Source organism: Choloepus didactylus (genome assembly GCF_015220235.1).
Source record: "Choloepus didactylus isolate mChoDid1 chromosome X unlocalized genomic scaffold, mChoDid1.pri SUPER_X_unloc1, whole genome shotgun sequence".
Taxonomy (NCBI): Eukaryota; Metazoa; Chordata; class Mammalia; order Pilosa; family Megalonychidae; genus Choloepus; species Choloepus didactylus.
In genome coordinates, this window is record NW_023637621.1 from 2,310,315 (window position 1) to 2,330,340 (window position 20,026).

Genomic DNA, 20,026 nt, shown 5'->3' on the forward strand with positions numbered 1-20,026 from the left:
CTTCTCACAGGTCAGGAAACAGCAGCATGGAGAGCTTGAACAACTTTTTGAGGTTCTGAGCTGTATAGGGGGAGATGCCCTGCAATATGGTGGAAATTGTACATCAGATTGCCTCACAGAGGGTTAAATGTTAAACACACAGTGGATCATGGCATGGGTAATCAAACCCCCTGAGGGCAAATCTCAGAGCTAAGGACTCCATGTCCTCATCTTAACCTTACTGCAGTTTGTAATCACTCAGGTCTCGTGCTCAGAAGTTCTGATTAAAGATATGGCTGGTATAGATATATCCATATCTTGAAAGGTATGTCCACATCTTAATCCTCATACTCTGTGAATGGGACCTTATCTAGAAAAAGGGTCTCTGATGGTTAGGTTCGTGTGTCCACTTGGCTGGGTCATGGTGTCCAGTTGTTGGGTGATGGCTGATTGCATCTACCATCAACAAAGGAGATGGCCTTCAGTGATGACAGACGTCTTCTCCAATCAGTTGAAGGCCTTAAAGGAAGAATTGATGATTTCCGTAGTCAGAAGGGAGAATTTCCATCTCTACTTCAGCCAGCAAGTTTCTCCCAGGGAATTCATTGAAATCTTCATTGGAGTTTCCAGCTCACAGTCGTCAATCCCCACATTCATGTAAGCTGATTCCTATAATAAATCTCAGAATATTTACATTATCTATCTATCTATCTATCTATCTATCTATCTGTCTATCTATCCATCCATCCATTCACCCATCTCCTGTCAGCTGCATTTCCCTAGGGAACCCTGACCAATACAGGGTCTTTGCAGATGTAATTAAATTAAGGATCTCAAGATAAGATCCTCCTGGATTACCTGGGTGGGCCCTAAATACAGTGATAAGTGTCTTTATAAGAGACAGAAGATGAGAGACACAGAGACAGAGGAGAATCCCAGGTGAAGATGGAGGAAGAAATTGAAGTAATGTTGCCAAATGCCAAGAAATGTCTGGAGCCACCAGAAGCTGGAAGAGGCCAAGAAGGAATCCCTTCTACAGCTTTGGAGGGGAGCATGGCCCTCCCAATGTCTTGATTTCAGACTTCTGGTCTCCAGAACTGTAAAAGAATAAATTTCTGTTGTTTTAAGCCCCCCAGTTTGTGGTAATTTGCTACAGCAGCCTCAGGCAACTAACATTCCTGGGGGCTTTCAAATCTGTCCAAGGGACTGCAATATGAAGCCAAGATGGAGAACCTGGGTTGGATTGTGTACTCACACAGCCAAAGTGAAGACAAATCTATTTGCAAGGAGGTTCAAGAGCCAGCCACTAAAGAAGAGGCCAAATTAACCCTTGGGCTGCCCTTGCAGAGGGCCACCTCCTGCTGGTCATTGGGGCACTCTCCATGCTACTCACCTGCAGTTCCATTTTGAATCTATTCCTGTGTCCTCACATGCAGGAAGCTTGGGTCTTATATGACAAAGGGGCTAGGAAAAGCCGCAGGGATTGGCATCTCGTAGGCTGAATTCAGTAGCATGTTGGAGATCTCACATACCGCATGTAGCATCTAGCCCAACTTTGGGAATAGAGCTATGTTTGCAATTACAATTAAAAACCAGTAGCCTGGTTTGGGTTTTGGTTTGTCTTCCAGTGAGGATGTGGGAGCAATCAAATAGAAACAATAGACTTCTAGCTATGGATTTTGCTTGTCTACACAAATTTACAAGCACATATGCCAAATGTTGGAAATCAGCCATTTGGAAAAAAAATATATATATATATATCTTTTAGTTGGGAAATTTGTTTACTAATCATTATAGATCCATCTGTGTTTCCAATGAATAGTTGGCTCCAGTCACACATCCCCCGAGTCTGGGCAATCTTTTAAAATGTGTTTAAGTCACAAAGTACTTAGGGCTTATCTCTGATCATGACTTCCCCTATTATATAATTTTAAATATTTTAGCATTTTCAACCAAAAATGAGACACATTTTAGATGCTATTCCAAATACATTTACCACTTTTAACTGTTGCTAGACCCTGGGTCTCCTTGCTTGTGATGTCACTTGCTTTAGGATTTTTTTTTTTTTTTTTTTTTTTGGCCAGGGCTACCATCACTCCATCCTACCCATCTGTCTCTGCCCAGATGTCCACAATTCACAGCCCAGCAAAGATACCATTTTGGTCATAAATGTCTTTTAATCTGCCACTTGGATGTAGTGTTTGAGTCCCTGACACCCCAAAGTTCTCTGAACCACTGTTGATGCGTCGCAACATCTCAGTCTTATATTAATCTTAACCTATACTTGTCTGACATCCTTGTTGAAGACTGCAAGTGTAGACTGTATGTCTATCTGCATCCTACCATGGCTATAGCAGGTCAAGGCAAGTATGGCAAAATGTATGTTGAGTCCATGCATGAAAGGGTGTTCTCCATCTGTCATCTCATGTGAGCACAGACCGATGACTCGATGCAAGGTCTTACCAGTTTTTCCCAGGTAAGATCACACCATGGTGTGTTGAGTGGAAGAACTCTACACTGAGGTCTCTTTACCTTTCTGAGACCTACTTTCCCCAACTGTGCCTGAAGCAGGCAGTCCAGATGAGCATATTTATATAATTCCTTCATGCACTTAAGTATCTAGCACAGCAATGCTCAACCATGGATCATTCTGCCCTCTGGGGACACGTAGGACATTTGATATCACAACAAAGTAGGACAGGGTGCTATTGGCTCTCATGGGTGGAATTCAGGGATGATGCTCTACATCCTACAATGCACAGGGCAGCCCCCACCACAGAAAATTATCTTGCCTCAACTGTCAATAGGATAGAGTGTGAGAAACATTACATTAGCATAAAAGACTCTATCTGCTGTCTCCTGTCTATCCATTCATATTTCATCTATCTACCATCTATCTATCATCTATCCATCCATCCACTATCTACCTATCTTATCTATCAATCTGTCTACCTATCTACCTATCTAATCTATCATCTATCCATCCACTCATCCATCTACCTATCTACCTATCTTTATCTATCTATCTATCTAATCTATCTCCCTATCTTATCTACCATCCATCCATCCATCCATCCATCCACCTTCTTATCTTATCTATGTATCAATCTATCATCTTTCTATCTCCCTATCTTATCCTTCATCCACCCATCCATCCATCCATCCACCTATCTACCTATCTTATCTATCTATGTATCTATCATCTTTCTATCTATGTATATATCTATCTCCCTATCTTATCCATCATCTATCCATCCATTCATCCATCCATCCACTACCTATCTTATCTATCATCTATCTATCTATCTACCTACCTACCTATCTGTCTAGCTCTTTATCTGTCTGTCTGTCTGTCTATCTTTGTCAGTGTTCTCAACTGGGGTGATTCTGCGCCCCAGGGAACACTTGTTGATGTCTGAAGACATTCTTTTTGTCACACCAGAGGAGGGGATGTGCTGGCTTCTAGTGTGTGCAATCCAGGGATGCTGCTGAACATCCTACAATGCCCAAGACAGCCGCCAACAACAAAGAACCACCCAGCTCCAAATGTCAACAGTGCTGAGGGCTGAGAAACCCTGGTCTAACTAAGGCTTTGTCTATTGAGCAGGAGCTCCTTAAGCAGGACCGTTTTCACCATATCTCTGTACTCCAAGGACCTCTCCTGGTGCCCAGAACATAGTAAGGGCTGTGCAGAGATTGTTCAGCAAATAAATGGATTAATAAATGGGAGAGATTCTAGGCTTCCCACAGAGTCATGGGGACTTTTGTTTCAGTGGCCGCATTCTTTTATGATGGATGCTGTGTTTCTTGCAATACTGACTATCATGTTCTTCCCAAATATTTATCTTAACTTTGCTTTTTTTCTTTCTCTCAGGGGAAGTAAAAGAATGGAAGTTTTGCATAGTTTGAATGTTAGTACTTGCACCCTCAAATGTCTCTCTGCCAAAGAAAATTTCCTGAAGGATTTCCTGTGGCCATGCTTTTCAATTTTTCAAGCTGTCTTGCTTAATATTAGAATTGTCACCATACTTAGGCCGAGGGGAAGACCCTGCCTTCCTGCCTGTTAAATATGTCACTTGTGCTACTGCCTTTGACTCAGTTTCATTGTCTACTTTAAAAAATTGTAGAGAAGGAATCATTGAAATGTGGTGGAGAAAAGCACTGTTTCAAGCACTGTGAATTAAACCCAGATTCATTTGCAGTTCTTTTGCACTTTACAACTTCCTTGTCATCACTGCCATGTTATTTGGAAAATATTCTTTTATTATCAAATGTACAGTCTATTGACCTTAAAAATACAGTAAAGCAGTCACAGAAATTTAGGTCTTCTACCATCTGTGGCCACTGAGTGACCTGTGACGGGGGGAAGGGCTGCCACAGAGGGCTGTGGTAGACCAGATGACCAGCTTGTATGCTGCAGAAAAAGGTTGCAGACTTGTCCAGAAAGTTCTGGATTCCATTCTTTTAAGGTCAAGCCTTAGCTTTCTGATTCCCCTCCTGTCCTCTACACCCACCACAGTTCTCAAGATGAACTTTACACACAAGCAAATCCATCATCTCAGCCTCCCCTGCTGCTGGGAAAAGTAATCTAATAGTGGTTACTAAATTGGAAGTTGGGTGGGGAGGAAATTAAAAAAATAAATGTATTTCCATGCCTGCTTGTAATGTATCCAAGTCTTGTAAAGACCAATAATTTATTATTTTTAATGAGACAGAGTATGTCTTTCCCTTCCTAGTCTCATAGTCTGATTAGAAAGAAAAAATATATATATATCACAGTATATAAAAAAGTGAGTTCCAGGGAGAAAGAGGTCTTTCATATAAAGTGGTAGACGTGATGTAGGAAACTGTGCATTAAAAATGGACCCCTCTGATTTTAAACCCTTGTGTGAAAAACCGGAGTTTTGAAGTGATAAGGGAATAACCAAAAGATTACCACTCACTATTGGGCATTCTAGCATGTTAAAACTGCAGCAAGTTAACTAGGTGAAGCAACATCAGTGTGTTTGCAAGGCACTTTTTTAATCTCAATAGCATATTTTCCGTGAATGCCTCTTAGACGTCCTGATAATAGTCATCAAGGCAGTGAAGTAGCATTGGTTAAACAGAAATTGCAGTTTGAGTCTCAGGCACCATGAATTGCCAGATGAGAGAACATTACATCCTATAAACATGAAAAGAAGCTCCCAGAGAGGCTGGCTCGTTGTTTCTGTGTCTCGATCGCTTCCTTTTTGCTGAGAAGCAAAGGTCAAGTTCAACTGCAACTTGAAACTCACCCATGGGGCTCCCTGTGACTCTTGACAAATCGGTGTGGAGCTCTGATTCTCAGCCCCAGCTTTCCTGACAAATGACACTTTGTTGTCACTTCCCAAGCAGTGACTCCGGAGTCCACTTTCTCCATTAGGTATCTCAGTAGACATGGATATAAGTTGTTTTTGAGTCACTGCCCAGGATGTTTTTTGCTGTGCACTTGTAGAAGCCAGTGTCTCTCTGTGTGACGTGCTGAAGGGTTAAGGATCCCTGTGGGTGAAGGAATTTGTTTCCGTAGAGCCGCGCCTGAGCTCCGGCGGACAGATGCGATTTGTCTGGCAGCTCCCACGTAACGTCTGCTTTGGGAATGCCCATCACCATGCAGTTCATTTTCACGGTGCTCCCGGGCCTGGCATAAATGACAGGCATCGGCTCGCTGGTGATGCGGGGAGGATAGGCTATCACGATGACCGGGACGTTCGTCACGGATGGGCCGTACTCAGTCTCCAGTTTGCACATGTAGCTCCCCCTGTCAAACACCGAAGCCTCACGCACAGTGAGGGTGCCATTTTCCAAAAGGGAAAAGCGTCCGATGGCCTGGGGACCCTCCAAAACCATGCCATTGGGCAGCGTCCAAGAGAAACGTGCCTGCTGACCTCCCGGAATGGCACAATGGAGATGCAATGTCTCGCCGTTGATGATGCTCACCAGGTTATTGCACTGGTTGCTGATTTCGGGCTTCAGCCCCACCTTCAGGGACACCAGCCTCTCCGAGTGGCCAGCGGAGTTGCGTGCCACGCAGCGGTAAGCCCCCGCATCTGCAGAGGACAGGCTGCTGATATGCAGCATGCCATCTTTCTTGTGGTAGAATCTCTGCAGCTGTTTGCCACTCTGGAGCTCCGTCCCATTGGGAAGGAGCCACAATACGGTGGGTGTCGGGATCCCTGTGGCCGAGCAGTTGAGGCTGATCGTGTGTCCAGCCATGGCGGTGATCTTTTCACTGACTGGGTCATGGAAGACAGGTTTCTCCACTGGATCCAACACAGTGAGTTGAACAATGAGCCTGGCTTCGCCTCCCTCATTACGTCCGATGCACACCAGCTGTACCGAATCACTCTTTTTCAGTATCCTGAGGTCCAGCGTGCCGTTGCGATGGACGGTAATCCGATTTCCATAGTATGGTGCTGGAAGAATCACGCCTTCCGGGAAAGCCCATAACACCCTTGGCGTGGGGATGCCTTCTGCTTTGCAGTCAATGAGTTTCCGGCTCCCTCCAGAAGCTATCTCCCGCACCGTGGTGATAGCATTGGGGTTGCCATTGATCTTGGGTGCCTGGACGTTGACATGGATCCAGACAATTTTTCTGTCCTCCCCTGCACTGTTTCTGACCACACAGGTGTAGTTGCCACTGTCTGACCGCTGGGCCTTTTGAATCAGGAGGGTGCCATCCTGGAAGACTTGGTACTTGTCCGAGGAGGTGGGGATGAGCCTGCTGGTTGGAGAAAGCCAAGTCACCTTTGGCGTTGGCTCCCCTTTGGCCTCACATGCCACGGTGACCACATCTCCGTAGAGAACTTGGACAATGGAGTACTTCTTATTCCGGATGGCCGTCGGCTCTGTCACCACCTTCACACGTACCCTCATTTCGTCTTTCCCAACCTGGTTTTTGGCAAAGCAGGTGTAGTCCCCTTCTTCTCTCATCCCCACTTCATTGAAGTAGAGTGTCCCATTGTTGAAAACCATGTACCGCTTGGTCCGCCCACCGCTGTCATCGGACTGCATGAAAGGATTGACCAGACTTCCATCTGGGAGGCTCCAGGAGATATCGGGGTCTGGCAATCCCGAAGCTACACAGTCCACTTTCAGGTCACCCCCGTAGAAGACCCTGTGATCGTTCTCCTCCTTGTGCTCAATCTTGGCTGGTTTCATCACCACATTCACCTTCAGCATGACATAATCATCCCCAATTTTATTCCGGGCAACACACAGATAATCTCCCGCATCTTTGTCTGTGACGGACTTCACCATCAGCGTGCCGTTGGTGAACACCTTGATTCTGGGATCGAAGCTAATGCAGAAAAATAAAAGGAATAAGATGTTAGTCTCCCAAGTGCTCTGCCTGGCTGTAGGTCCCTGGAACAAAATGAAAACATGTGGTTCTGAAAAATATCCACACGTGCTATCACTACTGCAGAATGTCAAATGAATTTTGTAGCCTGGAGGGAATTGGGTCCAAATGCTAAAATGATTTACTACAGATAAGAACTTCTTGATGGAGTCACCCTTAGGCTGAGTCTAGCCATGGAATTAAGGACTTGAAATGCAGTCAGAGACATCAGCCCTGGTAGTAAGAGAGTACATGGATTGAGCATTTGATGTGACACTCAGTGCAAATTCAGAATATAGTAATGGTAAAATCAGGTAAAATACTGCAGTCATGGAAAGCATGAATCTGAGTTAACTTCATAAAGCTCTTCTTTAAGAAAATAATTTAAATACCATTTTTACTCATGACAAATTTTTTGCAATGTTGGAGCCCATTATGGGACAGGAGGCATCAAAGCAGCTATAATTTTAGTTGGGTAATTGAAGCTTATATTTTCAATGCTAAATTGGATTCTTCAGAAGTTGGCAACATGTGTAGGAAAGCTTCTTCCTTAAAATCTGTACCTCAAGGTAAATGACACTTACTAGCTAAAACCCCAGTGCTGGCTTTCCATTTCTCTCCTTGAAATGATAAAAGTTGAACCTAAGCCCGGAGTCCCCTGAGTTAATATTTGTGAAAGGTTTGCAGTTAAAAGGGCAACATGGAAAAAATGAGAGGGAGTTGTTCAGTATGTATGTGACATTTTTATAAATATCAGTGTGTCCTAGAATCATTCTACTAATGTTTTGAGTTACATAGTGAAAAGATTTGAGGGGTTCTGACTTCAAAAGCATCCAGATTGAAAATCTCCATCACATACAAGTTATAATGGTGGCATTCAAAGATACTTGAATTTTAATCCCTAAATATTTCCTAAACACCTTGTTATTCCAGTGGCATTTCTAAAACTGCACTGTAGATCTAAGATGTGTATGTGTGGATCTACATATGACTGAGTTCAACCTACTATTAATGAAAGCAACAGCTAACAATGAGCAGTTAAGGGTTTTGTTGGCCATGCATTAGAACTGGGACAAGATAACTGACTAGAGAATTTGATAGTTGCAGATGGAACAATGATATTTAAATGTGCCTGGGATTTCAAATCCAAAAATTACTTCAGTTGCATGTGTCTGTGATCATTGTGAAACTTCTACAGCAGCGATTCCTAAACCTGGTTGTAATCAGAATGAACCGAGCAGCTCTGAAAAGCATGCATGCCTGACATCATTCAGGAGTAGGCTTTGGGGGGCAAAGCCTTTGGGATAAAGAGCCCACTCTTTTATAAAACTCACATGGGTTGTTTAATTACATGTTTTAAAGAATTTAGTTGGTCAGAATTTAGTAAGGATGAAGCTGCAGCAATCAAAATGGAAGCATTTATGATTGATGTGGAGATATGAATGTGATGCCTGAACTCCACGATGGAATCACATTCTTTTCCTCCTTTGCATTTAACACCCCATCAGCCATATCAACATCTACTGGGAACAGTTCTTAAAATAGAAGCATGCCTGCTGAGCTGGTGGATATTCAGGAGTAAACCAAACATGAGGTGTTCTGGATTATTCAAGGTCCAGTAGATACAATCCAGGTATCTAAAGTTGGAATTCATGCTGGGGGGAAACACCTTATCTTTTTGCCTATGTGAGAAAGAGTCTTGGAGGCTAGTCTCAAGATTGAGACCCAAGCTAAGGTGCATCCCTGCCTGAGCTCCAAAGTCATGGATGCTGAAGACATTGTGCTAAACCATAAGCATAGACAAGTCATTGATTCCATCTTCCCCATCCTTGTCTCTGTCTTCTATCTTTTGAAACACTTACTAAGGAGATGTTTGGTCTTCTGTAGCTAGCCCAGAATTTCTTCACCTGGGCACTAGTGGCATTTGAGACAGGATCCTTCTTTGTTGAGTAGGGGTTGGGGGCTGTGCTGTGCATTATAGGATGTTGAGTGATATCCTGGTTGCCACTGGATGTCACTTAGCACCCTGTCCCTGGTTATGACAACTGAAAATGTCTCCAGACATTGTCCTGCATCTACTGGGAAGGAGAATCTCCCCCTGGGTGAGAAATCTACCTTTCTCAATTTTTATATCTTCATACACTCAACCACTGACCAAGGAACCTTGTTTCTCATTTTCACACCCATATCCCCAGCACTAGAAGAGTGCCTGCAAGCACTTGGTAAGTGCCTATGAAACATTTTTGAGTAACTGAATAAATGCATGAAATCATACAGTAAAGGGTTTCCGAGCCTCAGCACTACTGATATTTGGGGCTGGACTATTCTTTATTGTGGAGGAACATCCTGTGCATGTAGGAAGTTGGATAGCATCTCTGGGCTGTACCCACAAATGCCAGGAGCACCCTCCTCACCATTTTTTAAAAGCAAAATTGTCTCCAGACTTTGCCAAGTGTCCCCTAAATATCTGGGCAATGAAGGACTTGATTAGAAGCATTTTTCATAAGAAAAATGCATTTTTATCATTCCACCCACATGCATTATCCTGGTGCTGTAATAACACCTGAAAAATTTTTTTTTCATACTTTCATCCTAATGCAAATATAATTTTTGAATAAGGTCTGAGAGTAATGAATTTTATTGAAATCTCATAAGGGAAATAGAAGGCAACCTAAATTGTTTTATCTAATATTGGCATTTCAAATACATTTAACATATAATTATTAAAACACATGTTATTTGGTTTCTTTCTTTTTGAGTGGAGGGGAGGGAAGGGACAAAGAATTTGTTCTGGTTCTCAGTTTACAACCACAATATTTTTATTGTGTGAAAAAAAAATCTCTGTCTGGCACACACAATTAAGGTCTGTGCGTATTTAACCTGGACAAGGAGTTATGTCCTTTCAGCTTCACCACATGAATAGGGGTCCTAGGATTTTCCCCAGCATAGAGGGGGTAGGGGTGGGGGTAGGGTGCCACTTGAAACCATAAAGGTTGGCCGTAAGCCCAAACCTTCTGAGTTCATATTTGTGAAAGATTTTCAGTTCAAGGGGCAACATGGAAAGAATGATAGATTTTCAGAATATGGGTGATATTTTTGTAAATACTGGTATGTCCTTCAGCCATTTGGAAGTAATGTTTTCAGTTATGCGGTGAAAAGATTTGGGAGCTTCTGACTTCAAAAGTGCCATTATAATGGTGGCATTGGGGGTCCTTGATTTCTAATCCCTAAATATTCCCTAAACCGTGGCATTCCACAACTGTGTCTTAGAACAAAAGGGAAAACAAGTGTACCTGTGATGGAACGCCACCTGACTTTTGTTCATAGAAGCAACTGCTAAAAACGCCGCAGGAAACTGCAGGCTGGAGACACGCACCTGAACAGCGAGTCCATCATGCGCTTGGAGGGCAGTCTCCAGATGATGCGCGGCCAGGGGTCCCCGGAGGCACTGCAGTCCAGGCGCAGGAGCCCACCGTACCTGACATCGGTGCGCCGCGGCGACGCGCTGGTGATGCGCGCATTGGCGGCCGCGCGCTGCACGGTCAGCTGCACTGTCCTGCGCGCAGAGCCCACCAGATTGGCGGCCACGCACTCGTAGCGGCCGCTGTCCTTGGGCGCCAGGTTGCGTATGTAGAGCGTGCCGTTGGGGAAGACAAACAGGTTCCCGTGGAGGAACTGCGAGGGCAGGATATGCGTGCCGTCCCGCAGCAGCCAGCGCACGCTGGGCAGGGGCGCGGCCTTGGCGGTGCAGTGGATGTGGATGCTGAGCCCCGGGGGCAGCGTGATGTTCTCCTGCCTCTCTTGGTGGATGACCGGAGGCAGCGCGGCCACGTGGAGGCGGATGGCCAGGCTGTCCGCGCCCGCCGCGTTGCTCGCCACGCACTTGTAGACGCCTCTGTCCGAGAAGGACACGTCCTTGATGGACAGGGTTCGGTTTTTGTGCAGAGTGACCCGACCCTCCACGGGGGACACGTTCTGCCACACTGTCCTGTCAGGGAAAATCCAGGAAATCTGGGGGACGGGGGTCCCCTTGGCCAGACACTCCATGGCGATTGTGTCTCCCAGGTACACGGTGACATCCTGATAGTGGGAGGCGAGGATTTGGGGCTGTTGCACGGTCACGGATAACAGGACCAACATCTGGTCTACTCCGTGCAAATTCTCGGCGGTGCACAGGTACTGTCCCCTGTCCTGAGCCTGGACATTTCGGATGACAAATGTCCCGTTCTTCAGGACTTCAAACCGCTGTATCTTCGTGTTAGGCATCATGAGAGCCCCTGAAAATAAACAATGGAGAAAATCAGGTTCCACACAAACTACTCCCTTCCAATAACTACCAGATGTGTCTGCTTGATGGATTTACCAAGTTCTCCTCTTTATGTCCAAAGCAGCAAAAACCAAAACCTGCTCCTGCTCCCAAAATGCAGAAGAGAAAATGCTTCATTTTCACCCCTTTCATAGAATTTTACACTTGTTTTTGGAATAAGGTCTATGCCAATTTCAAGCAAAGGGAAGCTGTCATGGGGTTTATAGAGAATCCAAGAAGCTGGCAAGGTGGTTTCATATACTGAAGATGCAGCCACTGTCCATTCAACCCCTGGCTACTTCCGTCTTCCTGAGCTCCCCTGGCTGGCTGCATGGATGTCCCAAACCCACACCTTAGCCAACTTCTGCTCAGCCAGGCTCCTAAGTTGTCAGGAAGAGACAGATTTATCTGGTCTTCTCTCCTCATTCATGTTGAGCAGAGTCCTCACTCATGCTTGCAGATGGCATGTGACATTCCCATCCCCAGATGGGGGTGTGTGTGTGTGCAATTTCTTGTTCTCCCCTGTCCCCATGTTCCTCACCCCAAGGGCTCTGGTACATTCAAGGGAGCCCTGGAGACCCCAAGTTTGAGTACTCCCTTCTCTCCCATGCTGTTGACCCATTTCTGGATCTGAGCCATTCATTTAGTTCTGACCAGCTCCTCTGCCTTGTTTGCTAAAACTTTCTCTGAGACCACAGTCCTGCCTGATCAGTCTGCAATCCCCAAGGGTTTTTCCCAGGTACTGCTGTTCACCTACCTCTCGAGTTACCTTCTCCACCATGGCTGGGACACTCTTGTGTGGAATGCTTGCCAAAATAGAGTTGCTACTTGGGTATATCAGCAGATGCTACCAAGACCACAGCTCCCCCTCCAAAGTCAGGCTTGGTGGGCAGGTGGATCTGCCCAGCCAGTCAAACACAGACCACCAAACAAGACCTCCTTTGTGCGTGAGCTGAACTACCCCTCATCCAGAGAAACCCACTCACCCAGAGAAACCCACCTCCCTGAAGAGGTGTTTTATGATGCAGAAGTGCAAGACTGCTTATTGAATTCATTTGCTTTGGAGCAGAGAAGAAATTTAGGACCACTGAAACCTCCTACTGGGGCAGGTATAATTATAAAGTATGGACTAACAGCTCAATAAAGTAGAGGTGCTGTACAGCTCCATGCTACCAAACTGCAACCAGTGGGTGGATGTGAGCATGTCATTCAGGTACTAAATGAGAAAGAACGTCCTAAAATCTAAAGCTGGTCCACAGAGGAGCATCCAGCAGTAGAAGCTGACTCCTGGAGATGTTCAAGAAGAATCCCCGTGGACAGCTGTCACCGAGGATTCCTGGTGAGGGGGCATTTTTCAATGCTCTTTTGAAATAACAAGAGATGTGTGAGACCCTAAGATTAGCACAAATGGTATTCCCCAGTAGAGAAATGGGTTCCTGCAAAGGCATAATGCTTTTAAAATGAAAAAAACTGGTGATTTCCCACTTCCTACTTGAAGCAAAATCTGTTATTAAATAATTTTGAAAACACACAGCTTTGCAAACTGAGCTGATCAAAGAAGTAAATGATAGCCCCAGGACTGGATCCTCTGCTCACCTTCAGAACACTTGGAACATTTATGAGATAAAACTGAATGAAGAAGGTACAGTGCTCCCAAATGCTGCCAGCATAAATCATTCCTGTATTACCCAAATGGAGACCAAACTAAAGCAAAAATTCTATGATCAGAACCCAAGACTGAAGGATGCAGCTGAGTCAAGAGAGAAGAAAAGGAAAAGGGAAGGGACCATTATGGAGGGTGGAACTTCTCAGCTTTTACTCTCTGGTATCACCTAGAAATCATTTTGCCTTTCAGACAAAGCAGTTGGGCAATTTTTGAAGCAAAGTGCCCTTCAAGCATCTCAGAGTTCAACGTATACACCACATCTCAAGGTGCAAATCAAAGCAGAACCTGTCTAGCTCAGACAAGGCTGGGTTTGCCTTGTCAAGTCAGGAAAAGGGCAAAAAGACAAGGGAGATTTGCAGACTTCTCTTAACCCTCACTCTACCCCCTCCATGGGTGGTAGATGGCTTCTGTACTGGGAGAAAGCAAGGGTCTCCCTTTGGAATATTCCAAATTTTATGTTATTCCCTATCCAAAGGATTCCAAGTTTCCATGGCTCCATTAAAATCTCCCATCCATCCCATTTACCTTCTCCATATTCCTTAAAGAAAATGGGCCTGGATCTAAGTTTTCAGACATCTCTTCCTAGCCAACCAACCTTTTCTCCAAAGTCTCTAAATTCTCTCTAGACCCAGACTTGAGTAACCCTTCCCTCTAGGAGACCTGGTTGAAACGCAGATGCTTAAACACCTTACCTGTGGAAACCTTCGTCCAGGTAATGAAAGGCTTGGGTTTCCCAGTTGCTTCGCATGGGAACGCCACATCTGTCTCCGCCGTGACGGACACAACCTGCGAGGATTTGGTGATAATCTGGGGCTTTTCTCCAACTATCCAGAATTTGGATGCAGGTGGTCCTCCAATTGTTAAGAGTTTGGAGCTGCTCTGGTGGAAGTTTCTGGAAGGCTGGCCAACCGATGTCACAAAAGGGATGGGGCTCCGGGTGGAATAGACTGGGGGGATATTCTGTAAATGAGTTGAGGGTGGCAACACGGTCCTGGGAGGGTGGACCAATGGAGGGGCTGGTGGGCCAAAGTCTACATGGATGATACTTTGGGAATGTATCCTAGTAGAGGGACCTGGTTTAACTTTTCTCTCTCTTGTCACCGGGACAGGAGTTGTGGGTGTCTGTGGCTTCAGGGTGACTCCTAACTGTGGGAACGCAAAGGTCTGGTTGAAGACAAAAGGGACTCTGCCGTTAGAATAATGAGGGCTTCTTGAACTTGGTAGTTTCCACACTGGGCTTCTTTGATCAGGAATGTTGTTATTTCCAAACACTTTGGAGCTGGCACAGAATCTGTCAGTTCCTTGGTCACCAACTTTACTAGGGATGCTGGGTTTGGGTCTGTGCAATGGAACAGGAGTTGTGGTGGGTAATTTTGGAGTCACAAAGTGCTTGCTCTCTGGAAAAAGCCTGGAAGGATGTGGAGTTATTTCTGGTTTGTTGGTCAAGTGATGAGGTGGCTGGGAAGTCACAAAATATCCAAGGGAACTTCGTGTGGTCACAGGCAGTGGTTTTGCTGTCCCCATTGGGGGGATAGCTTTGGTGGGAACTTGAGCTGGTTGTTGGAACACATGTACACCCCCATCCTGGCAGTGACCCGGATCTCGTGGTAGACTGTTTTGGGTCTTTGCATCAAATATCTCCTTTCGTAACTCCTGCTTTTGAGATACATTAATTTTGTTCTGGTGGGAAGAGGGAGTGGATAATTCATTTGGTCTCCATATATGCTGGGTTCCCTCATTTTTCACAGGTGGTGCTTTGGTATCTGGGATTCCCACATAATTAAATAAAGTGTTTTCCTTGGACTTTGCTGATGTATAAGATTTGCTTGAAGGAAGAGGTGTAGGTTTTGTGGTGGTTTCTGCCAAAGACACAAAAGTTGTAGGGGAGAAAGGGGATGTTGTTTCCTCCAGTGGGGTAAGTGTAGAGACATGCTTCTGTGGGCTGATTTCAGAATGGGTGATAGCCAAGGTAGTTTCATATTGATCCTGATCCCTGGGGGTGGTTTCTACTTGTCCTGAAGAAGACTCTACTTTTATGTTTGACACAGTAGCTGAAGCAGCAACTTCTTCCTGTTGAGATGGTGTAGAGACCGCAATGGATGGTGAAAACTCAGAAGAAAAATCCAGATTCTCCAACTCTTTCAAAAGAGGTGGCTCTGTGGTTTCCACGGTTCCCCAAGAACTGGTAACAGGCTCATAGGTCTGTAGCCTCTCAGGTGGTGGTGCCTTTGGAGGATTCCAGCTCAGAGTGCTTGGGTACCCTAAAGGAGAGGATTCTTCCTTAAAGTTTCCCACAGTGGAGATGACTGAGCCAGCATGTGAAACAAGATCAATAGCAGACTCACCAGGGACTAAAGTGCTAGTTTTATAGTCATTTTTGTTTGTGACACCATAATCCTTTTTAACTTCTTTTCCATCTAATACATATTTACCTGTCACTGCAATTGTTTCTTGGACTTTAAATTGAGATAAATGCATTTTGGGGGTGGTAGTCATATAATCTTTTGTCCTAGTTGTTGCGTGTAAGTCCTCAGTTTTTAGAGGAACTGTTTTAGGTGAAAGTAGTGTTTCTGAAGTGGGAGTAATAATGTTTTTATGCTCATTTTCTGGGGGAAACGTGGGCTTGAATGCAGCCGTTCTGGATCTCACTGTGGAAGAGGTATACCGATGTTTATTTGGCTCCTTCAGGTGTTTCCTTCGTGAGTTTCCTTTGGATCCTGGATCTGCATGCTTCTCCATGTCCAAGAGTTTGGGGATAGCAACTGTGTTATCAACCCATGCTGTAGGAAAAAGTGAAGCCTCCACTGTATTTGTAGTCTTCACTTCAGGGGCTTGAGTTGGTTGAGTAGAAAAAGTCTCAGTTGGGGCAAGAGTTGCAGTTTGCTTTTGCCGTTGGCGAAATCTGTGGGGTCGTAATCTCTTCCTCCCACTGGGTCTCCTTCGAGAAGGGTGAGTGGTTGGTTCGGGTGATGAGGCAGCCTTTTGGGTTGGCATCATTCTTGCTGTAGTAGTGGAGTCCTTGTGTAATGGAGTGACTGATGTGGTTTCCTCGGGCTCTTTATATGAAGCAATGCTACTCAGCACTCCCAGGGCAGAGGCAGGGAGAGAATCTGGTTCCAAATCCTCCCCCTCACTCTCAGGACTTTGGGAGCCTATGGGTTCTCTCTCTAGAATATCTCCTTCCCATGGTATCTGCGAGTTCTCCATGCCCTTTTTAATTGGTGGGATGCCTTCAGTGCTTGAATCCCCTTTCATAGGTTGGGTGTAGTCTGTTTGTCCTTGTTGATGTGTTTGGGCTGGAATGTGTGGCTTCCCTAATGCTGGACCTTCAAATAACTCAGATGTCTCAAACTCTGCAGCCCACATGGTGGAGGTTGGCATGAGGTGAGTGGAAGTCTGCTCTTTCATTTTATCCTCACCTGGTCGCATCTCAGACTCATCCAAAGAGGTGGCATCTAACAGAGGCTCATCCTCATTGGATGTGGGCTGTTGCATGGATTCAACACCTACTGCTGTGGACAATCCCTCTGTTGCTACCTCTTCATGGGTGAGCTCTTCATAGAATGTATCCATGGTCTGTAGAGTAGGAGAAGATTCATAAGGCAAAGATGTCAGTGTTGTGTATGCCCTCTTCAAGTCAGCTTCTGTGGGAGTTGTCTCCTCAGTGTTCTCAGAAAACTCATGATGAATAACTTCGTCCAGTTGTGTGCTTGTTACTTTGGGTTCAGCAAGAATTGCTCCACTGTGACCAGGTTCTTGTATGATTGCGGTTGAGGAAATAGTACTTGACACATGCTCCTCCTCATTGAATAGAGACATGTCTGCTGAGGATTCTTCCACACTAGCTGCTGTCTGTGCAGGAGACCTTGAGGGTGGAGGAACAGCAGGCGAGAGGGGTATAATTTCTAGACTCATGGATGGAGGAGTCGTTTCTATGACCTGGGGTAGTTCTGTGCCCTTAAGGGGATTTTTCCCACGTACCCGAGCTAAAATATCTGCCCAGTGCTGAGGATTTATCTGTTTGTTTGTCATGTTTATCCTTCGTCTGGACTCAAACACTCTGCGACCTTCCGCAGTGCTCGTCTCTGGTTCTTTCTCAGAGTTCTTCCAGGGTTTCAATTTTCTTCGACCCTTCTTGTGCTTCTTACCTCCAAAGCTGGCATCATCCTTTGTTTTAACCAGCACTTCTTGGTCCTTGGGATGTGGAGCTCTCCTTAAAGAGTTATCTTCATCTTCTATGCCTGATCCTCCTTCATCCTCCACGACATCTCCTCTTAGCCTGGAGAGAGACTTTACATCTGGGCGTCTGCCTCTTTTTGATGACCTGCTGGATCCATTCTTCTTCACTGTGACCCCCACAGTAAAATGGTCTGCCCCTTGTTGATTGACAGCCACACATCTGTAGTAACCACTGTCACTGACTTGGACCTTGGGGATGTAAAGGGTTCCATTTTCAAACATGTATGCGTGTGATGCATTGGCCAAATCATTAACTATCCTTTTGTTTGGAAGAATCCAGCTGAGCTGGGCTTCCGGTACAGCCAGTGCAGTACAAGGCAACATCACCGTCTTCCCAGGGTTTTTGTCAATCATCACCGTGTGTCTATCAGGGGGCTGGGTGGTGGGCCCCTGCACAAGGACCCTGTACACCATTTGATCTGTTTCATCCTTCACCTGTGCAACACACTGGTACAAACCAGAATCGCTGTGCTCCACTGAGTTGATCCTCAGCTGGCCACTGCTGAGGATGGAGAATCTGCTGTCCTTCTCATCCCTTGGTGCTTTCACAAGAGAACCATCTGGAAGCACCCAGAGGATGGATGGACTCTGGGAAGCCTTTACATTGCAACTCAGCTGGCAGTGCCCCCCTTCCAGGACAGTCTGAGCTCTTTGCACAACTCCACTTGGCTCGATCATTACCCAGCTTCTGCTCCGAGCTCGCCCCAAATCTTTCATGGACACCGTTTGAAAATACCGTGTGTAATATGAGAGCAGCACCTTTTTGGCCATACTCTGGCGCCGGTTCAGTTGGATGTCGATGGATGGCTGCATGACCCATTCTGGCTCTGCTATGATATGGGCTCTGACGCCCGTGTAGTAAAGGGCATCATCGTTTGCATGTTGCCTGTACTGGCAGCTCGGTCTCGGGTCTTTACTCAGCATGAGCTCACGGTGCAAGGTCACTGGGACTTCACTGTAATACGCTATCAATTTCCACAGTTTTTCATAGTTTTCCCGAGTCATTGGACACTCAAAGTCCAAGGCGATGGTTGCGTTTATTTCCATCTCCTGAGGATCCGTTTGGTTCAGGTGAATTTTGTAAACATCCATGGGCTTCTTGATGTCACAGGCTAGATGGACAGTGTTCCCGTGCTCATCGGTCATGTTCAAGGAGATGTTCCACTGGGGCAGTTGGAAGCCGTCCAGGGACTGCTGCGTGTCACTTTCCTCCTCGGGGTCCTGCTCCTCCTGGCTAATCCCATTTGTGTTGTGTCTCAGGGGAGATTCTATGACCGGCTTTGCACAGGCAATGTCTTTCAGCTTGTGAATCTCTTGTCCCAGCAGCTTCTTGGGGCTGGAGCACATAGCACACAGCTGCCCACCTTCATAAGCCTTGTCCTTTTTACACTTCAGAATCCCTAAAGCAAATAAGCAAACAAACATGCTATAAGTTTGTGAACCAAAGAATGAGATGCCATGCACACTACCACATGGTAAAGCTTCTGTTGCATCTTTATCATCCAGGTGTATTTCCATAATCACAGCTACAGCCCACTGCCTGCTAACTCACCAGTATTCCATAACTACTTGAGAATGAATAATAAGTACTAATATTTGGTTAGCATTTTAATTTAAAATGAAGACTTGTATTGCATATATTATACAATTTATCCTTTTGTGAGGGTCCTAGAGGATCTACAGAAATAATTGCAACCCATGAAATGTTTGCAGATTAAAGCACCAACTTGTGGAATGAAGCACATCATGTCTACCTTTTATTATTCTATCTATATATTTTTTTCATTTCAAACAGTGTTCTCTTTTTGGGTTCACATTCTTCTCTTGGCATCTTAGACATTGAATTCTCCTGAATTTGCTCCTTCTTCTCTGGCTACCACTAGTCTCTTCCACTGATTCCTTCTCCTTTCTGCTCAGTTATCTAATGATGGAAAACTCCCTGACTTGTTCCTCGGCTGAGTTTCACCCTCAGTTGCCCATTGACATCTCTATTTGCACATCACAACAGCTCCCAAAACTGACATTCAAAAACCCAGATTATGCCCCCTCCCTACCCCACACCTAGAACTCTCACACCTCTTTAATGTCAATAAATTGTGCTCCAATCTGCCCTGTTGTGGAAGAGGGAAAACTCAGAGTCCTCTTTGACAGTCTTCTTGGAATCTACTCACTTCTTTCCTTTCCCACGGTGGGACAGACCGTCAAACTATCACCATCTATGACTTAGATGCTCCTTATGAGTTTCCCCATATTTACTTTTGCTCTCCCCCCCTACACACACATAATTTTCTACATGACTTTCAGAGTAAACATCTCAAAATGCAAATGTGATCATGTCCATACTTCCACCAACACACACACATGCATATACACGCAGGCACATAATACACACACACATGCAAATATATGCACACACACACAAGTGTCTGCAAACTAGGGATACACTGCCTGACACAGGTTGGTTCCTGGTCCCACTTCC

General features: G+C 45.3%; 1 protein-coding gene across 2 annotated transcripts in view; it reads right to left on the reverse strand.

The window, feature by feature from the left end:
* Positions 1-4,233: 4,233 nt before the first annotated feature.
* MXRA5 (matrix remodeling associated 5) overlaps positions 4,234-20,026 on the reverse strand; it is a 31,133-nt gene continuing 15,340 nt past the window's right edge. For both annotated transcript variants that reach the window (XM_037824628.1, XM_037824630.1), the window contains exons 5-7: positions 14,001-18,947; positions 10,713-11,613; positions 4,234-7,297 (exon numbers count right to left, since the gene is read on the reverse strand). In XM_037824628.1, the coding sequence (XP_037680556.1) occupies positions 5,389-7,297; positions 10,713-11,613; positions 14,001-18,947 (7,757 nt within the window). In that variant the 3' untranslated portion in view covers positions 4,234-5,388. The remainder of the gene's footprint in view (positions 7,298-10,712; positions 11,614-14,000; positions 18,948-20,026) is intronic.